Below are 6444 nucleotides of genomic sequence, written 5' to 3'. Positions count from 1 at the left end.
CAAATTTTCCAAAATAGAGACCAGATTGAGATAAAAAATAATTGAGGGACCAAATTCAAATTTTACTACGAAAATAGAGACTAAAAGTATAATTTAACCTATTATTTATTACATAAGAAAAATTATATTTATTACATAAAAAATATATATAATAACTTGTATCATAAGTGACAGTAAGAATTTATTTCAATATATATTATAATCTATTATTTAAAACATTTATGAAAATATCAGTCACTTTTTTTTCACTTTCAGCAAAATTTGGAAAAATCGTTATTTCAAAAGTAAATTTAAAAACCAAAAATAACCCTTCACAGATGACAAATTTATAATGCACCGGATCTTATGTGCTAAATGCGGGTATTCCTTTGCTTGTTTTGTCCTTCAAATCTTTTTTTTTAATTTTTCTCCTATATAATGAAAAATTCCCAAACAAAGTGTTTATATCATAAAATTATAAACTTAAGATGTTTTATACTAATAATAATAATTTTACTAAAATTAATAATTTAAATATAACACTACTTGTATTATTACTGATCTATAGTATTCAAAATAATATTTTTTTAAATAGTATTTCCGAAAAAATGAAAAAAAAAATCATATCAAAATTATATTTCGAGTCGAATTTTTAACTGTTTTATGGCCACTACCCTATCACACGAGTTATTTGATTTCCCGATAGCTTAATTTTTACCTTCAAAAAAATCAGATCTATTCTAATAAATATTTTGTCATCATATTGATATTGATTTGGAAATTTTCGTTTTTTATTAGGTCTTTTTAGGGAAAAAATCCTAAATAATTAATAGTCCTGCACCTAATTCGTCCAAAATTAAAGCCTGTTTGATTCTGTTTTCGTGGGACAAATATGCACCTAAAGTACGTCGAAATTTGATACATTTCACATAGATTCTCCTTTTTATGTGAGTATATAAGAGGATGATTTATTCCAACTCATGGGGATACCAATCAAATTCTAAAATTTCAGAGAAAAACACATTATTACACACTTTCACAAAAACAATTTAAGCATGTTTAGTTTTCAATTGTAAAAATAACGTGAACACACTTCAGGATGGCAAGCTATAATTCAAAATAATATTAACTTGTTTAAAAACTAATATCATAATTTAAATTACAAATACTTATAAATTAAGTTCAATACTCCATTACTGTTAAACAATTTAACAAACCATAATGATAAGTCACTTAATTTATTAAATTAGAGAGGTTAATTAATTTGTTAAAAACTTGGAAAATATTATATAATTAATTATAAGCTTAATATGTATTTGTATGTGATGGTAATCAAGATGCCAAGGCTCTTAACCAGTTCTGGTCCACCCGTTTTGCCACCAATATATACACATGATAAGTGATTAATCAAACTATTTTGCTTGAATGCACTAAAAGTCCTTTTAAAAACGTGTAGGTGAGATTTTGTATATTAAAATGTTCATATAGTTACATAAAATCATGATCCCACAGAAAATATCTCTAAATTTAATGAGAGAAAGTTACTGTTGCATACTAACATTAACCCATATAAAATGTAAAGTAGTGAAAAACAATGCTGCGAAAGTCAATCAACAAGTAAAGACTAGCAATTGTACCAAAAAACATTGTTACATTTTGAGCTACATCTCATAAATCACTGTAAAATCTATGGTCCGCGATGAGACCCGATCCTCGTTTACATGTCAATTCTTCAAACTCTAGGGGAGACTTTGCAGAAGCCATTACATTCATTCTGGAAGAAATTCTGCACATTGCAGAATAGGAAACAAAAATGGAGAGTGGAAACCAGTGTCCACACAATACATTGAGATAAGTATCCTTAGTTAAAGAACACAACTTTAGGATCTTTCTTCGTTGTTTTTACATTGCCATTGTTTGAATTTGCTGACTTGTTATTATCGCCACTGCGTATGTCATCCATCATGAAGTCATCCTCAATATCATCACCGCTAATAAATTTGGTAACCTTGCCCCTTGGACCCTCTTCAATTCTCATTGCTGAAAGAAGGAACAGTCATCAGCATATTTTAGAGCACCTTTCTTCCATGTAAATGTGTAGCAATCAAATACAACACAATAAATTATAACTGAATGCTATAAAATTCTGAGGTATACAAAACGAGTTCACGTTCAGCATGATCACTCCAAAAATGAGAGCTCATTTATATTTCCATGGTGGAAATCTTTTTTCTTAAAAGTATACTTCGACCCACCGCCAGGCATTAAGTAAATGTTAGTCCATTTTTTATGACAATGTATATTTCATGGGTGAAGCTCAAACAGGGATTGCAAAAAAAGGTAGTGTGCTCACTTCTAATAAGACCACTGCACAGTTGAATTAGATAAAATAATTGAAGATCAGCATCCAACAAAATGAAAAAAGGTAGAACTGTCCAGTGTCCTCATGGCAATAAAAATTCAAGCCTATCACAACTGACATTATTTCCCTTACCAGCAACAAATTTATATAACCACAAAGTCAGGTATGAAGAACAGAATTTCAAAATCTATTTTAGGACAAGAATAATTTATTAAAGCGCCAAAATATCACTATTGTTGGAGAAGCAGTTGTGCATTGAAACTGTTCTACTTTATCCTAAGGTGCCAAAGGAACAAATGCACTTTCACTACTTGTAATTAGTTAACATTACAGTAAAAAACTACTACAGTCATCGAATTTAACTGCATAATAGCAGCAAAACAGGACTAGTGTTAGCCTTGTTTAGATAAGTAAATAAATGAAAATGGATTCCGAGCAGATTACACAAAAATAAAGCACTTGATATGAAAAAGCACAAATATAGTAGTAGAAAATCCATTCAAGCTTCTTCCCAAAAAACTTACATCTACCAGCAGGGCCATTACCAGCAACAGATCCTCGCAGTCCTTTGTCCGGACAATCTTTCGCCAAATGTGTAACACCACCACAAATTTTACAGCAACCACCCTAGTATAAATAAATAATTGCAACAGATTAGAAAAACCGTACAGGAGACAAGTTTTGTTGATTCAACTAATATTGCTATTTATCTCTTAAAGGTGTAGTGTTAAATGAAATAGCAATACCTTTGGATAAATGCCATGAGTATTTTGAGGACAGTTTTTACTCAAGTGTCCCCGCTGATTACAGACAAAGCACTCGGCAAACTTTGTCCCTCCTGCATCACCAATGCAACGATGTACATTATATCATGAGAAAAGAAATTAAAGAACCCATAAATAAGCACACCATCAGAATGAAAATTGAGAAGATAAGGCTTTATCAAAGGCAACAATTAGGGCACAAATTTACAAGCCAAAATATAGTAGAGAAGCCAGTCATCACCCAATAGTAAAAGAACACGTAATAACATATCATAAAAACTAATCGAACAACACCAAAAAAAAAAATATAGAACATGAGAAAATAATGATGTGAGCCTGTTTGCTTTTCCTCTGTCTTAGGAGAAAACAAACAAGAATATTACTGGAGTTTTGGAACTAACATTGACTAAGGAGCAATGAAGCACTCTAATCTTTTATGTTTAACTAAAGCAAAATCCCACAATTTGCCACAAAACTTCATGTGATTCATTCTCAACAAAGGAGCTAATTAACCAGCTGCAAAAATATACAGTTACATGCTAAGCAAAAAAACCACATATAAGTTATGGCCATAAAACCAGCTTTTAATATGAAGAGTTTATTTTAATGGCTTGCTTAGTTTGAGAAGACATTTTCTGTTGAGGTCTCCTGCTTTGACAAATAATTACAAAAAGTAACAAATTATTCCTTTTCTTGCTTTTACATCAAAGTCTTGTTTTTACTATTTCCTAGTATTTGATAAAAGAAAAGAAAATTAAAATAAAGCGAAATTCCGTAATTATTTGTGAAAATAAGAAATTCAAACAGAAGACATTTTTTTTTAAAACCAAATAGGTACTAAATGAAATCCTATTATCAAGAAAGGAGAGCAAACATTGAAAGAAATATATATTTTCTATTTTAAATATACAAATCTTTTTTGAAAATTAAACTGAGCATTTGCAGAAATTTTTCAGTAGATGCATAAACACATTCCCGACTTAATTCTTTACAAAAAAACATGTGACTACCGAAACCATACTTTAAAATCCCATATCAAACTTAACCTTTTGAGACCATTAAATAAGTCGTAATCCTGAAAGCTCGGGCAAAGTACATACATGAATGATCACATCCACATCACACTTGCCTGGAAGAAATTGCTAAAAGTTACTAGACACACAGCTTTCGTTGAAAATACTTTATATTTTAAAACCAATCAAGCTTTCAGACAAAGTTAACTGTTTCATTGCATTATCAGTGTGCCCTAGATTAAATAGTAAGCAAGTGTTAATGCATATGTATGCCATACAATCTATGAAACAGATCTACAGATTAAATTGGAAGCCTGTACGGTTCTAAGGTTATTTGTGAAACAACTTATCCCTTCTTGACAAGTCTCGCACTTGTATAATCAAAGGCAAAGGTAAAATGAAAGTTTATAACTTGTAGTATACACCATTATCTACCCATCTACTTCCCATTTGGAAGAGTTTATTCATAGTCTATTTGAACGCAGACATAAGCACTACATGTCGATGATAAGTTGTTTTCAGCTTACTTTAACAAGTTCTCTAAGATAGTTTATGAAAACAGCTTACCACTTGTATAAAATACTATTTTGTGATATTTCTCCTCTGACCAACAATGTAACTTACATGAACGCACTTAAATAACATGTACTTACTTTACAAGATCTTAAGGTGTAACCTAAAAGGCCCTAGAGAACAATTAGAAATCTGTACACAACTATAATTACAAAACTCTTATGTTTCGTGGTTCGAATCTTACAATTCAATACAATTTGGCTATCTATTGATTCATAGCATAAGATGAATTTTAAATGACTTGGTATCCTACAAAACATGAGTGAATGTTTAATTCCATATTATCATTGGTACGATTCAAAGATTTATGTCTTTCTAATACTTTTTCACCAGTTCTCATGAAAAGGGTTAAAAGGTGACGAGAGTTTAAATTTTTTTAAACAAAAAAAAAGGAATTGAAAGAAAACTTGTGAACCTATCCTATTTAGTTATTCCTTTGTTATTTGGCACTCACTCGTTCAATGTATTAACTAATAGTTTTGTTTTATCTGACTTCTGCTTAACTTGTTTGATCTATTTCAAGTTTAAATTCTTTGCATTGAACACTATATATCAACTATACTATGTATATGAAGCAATATTTCCTATTTCGTTGTATACAAATCATACAATTCTATACAAATGATAGACTATTCATTATCTGAGTCTCTATTTGATAACCTTGTGCAGAACTGTTTCGTATAGATTTCAATTAAAAGCCCCAAAACTTACAATGTACATGCTATATATCAGTGCAGACCTACGTGTACATCACACTCATATGATGAAGAAACACAAAAAAGTGGATACACATTAACAAACCTTCCTCAAGAGGGTACGGACAGAGCGAGAGAGAGTGGCCAGTTTCCCCACAGTTATAGCAATATTTGACATCATTGGCGCCATCTTGCACCTCGGGGCAGTTCTTAGCTCTATGACCGCGTCGACGACACCGTAAACATATCTGCAACACCCTAACATAAACCACGTTAATTGACGATCACAAAAAGCGTGAAAATAGGGTTAATAACATGTATAGCGCGAAGGAAGAGAATATAAGACCTTATTTTTCTCCCATTCGGTCTTTTCGGGGCATAGCTTGGCGATGTGGTCCGGGGCCTTGCAGATGAAGCAGCTCTCGCCGGGCTTCATGCCGGGTACTCTAAGAGGGTGTCTTCTCCCGGAGCCGGGTTTTGACTCGGCCCGTTTGGGCTTGAACGCGCTACTCTTCTTCTTCTTCTTCTTCTTCTTGCTAGGGTCTTTGGGGGGTGTGGGCTCGGCCTTCGGAAACAGTTCAGGATGCTCTGCTTTGAATCGCTTGCGAGCCAATCGCTGCCTCTGGCTAACCATTTCTAACCTTTCTCCGCCGCCGCCGCTGCTACGTTTCCACTCTGCAACTCTTTGTTCAGGGGAAGGGGGTTTTATTTTTCCCGATTTATTTATTTATTTGCTTAGATTTTAGTTTTATAATCAATTGTCTTTTTTTTCTTTATTTATAAAGATATATCAAGTCATTCTTTTTTTTTCATTTTCTTTTACTTTACTTAACATAAATATTCGTTGATATTTATGATGAATGTTATTTTAATTTATGGCTGATTTTATTTTATTTTTTTACTTCTTATTTCTTTGAGTATGAATTTTTAGATTATTATTTTAAGTTTACATACCCTTTATGCCTATAATTTATTTAAATAACAAAAGAATATTAATATGCATGTGTAAAAATTCGGCTTAATTATTTTAGTTCTAAAATGCAATATTATCTTCTCTC

At 31.6% G+C, this 6444-nt stretch overlaps 1 protein-coding gene across 1 annotated transcript; it reads right to left on the bottom strand.

Moving 5' to 3' along the window:
* Window positions 1-1577: 1577 nt before the first annotated feature.
* LOC114191057 (uncharacterized) lies at window positions 1578-6109 on the bottom strand. Its single transcript, XM_028080213.2, has 5 exons — window positions 5733-6109; window positions 5493-5634; window positions 3088-3179; window positions 2866-2968; window positions 1578-2019 (listed from the first exon to the last, which is right to left on the bottom strand). The coding sequence occupies exons 1-5, from the start codon at window positions 6018-6020 to the stop codon at window positions 1841-1843; spliced, it is 804 nt and encodes a 267-aa protein (XP_027936014.1). The 5' UTR covers window positions 6021-6109; the 3' UTR covers window positions 1578-1840.
* Between the last annotated feature and the right edge of the window lie 335 nt (window positions 6110-6444).

Source organism: Vigna unguiculata, chromosome 7, assembly GCF_037176805.1.
Source record: "Vigna unguiculata cultivar grain cowpea cultivar isolate G323 ecotype 2 chromosome 7, ASM3717680v1, whole genome shotgun sequence".
Classification (NCBI taxonomy): domain Eukaryota; kingdom Viridiplantae; phylum Streptophyta; class Magnoliopsida; order Fabales; family Fabaceae; genus Vigna; species Vigna unguiculata.
This window is presented reverse-complemented; position numbering and strand designations above follow the sequence as displayed.

What these genes read in the sequence shown, in the direction of transcription:
- LOC114191057 (XM_028080213.2), bottom strand. Translation starts at nt 6,020, where the DNA reads ATGGTTAGCCAGAGGCAGCGATTGGCTCGCAAGCGATTCAAAGCAGAG. An exon ending in CTCATGGCATTTATCCAAAG is followed by an intron (nt 2,969 to 3,087) that starts GTATTGCTATTT and finishes TATTTATACTAG; the next exon opens with GGTGGTTGCTGTAAAATTTG. An exon ending in TAATGGCCCTGCTGGTAGAT is followed by an intron (nt 2,020 to 2,865) that starts GTAAGTTTTTTG and finishes TCCTTCTTTCAG; the next exon opens with CAATGAGAATTGAAGAGGGT.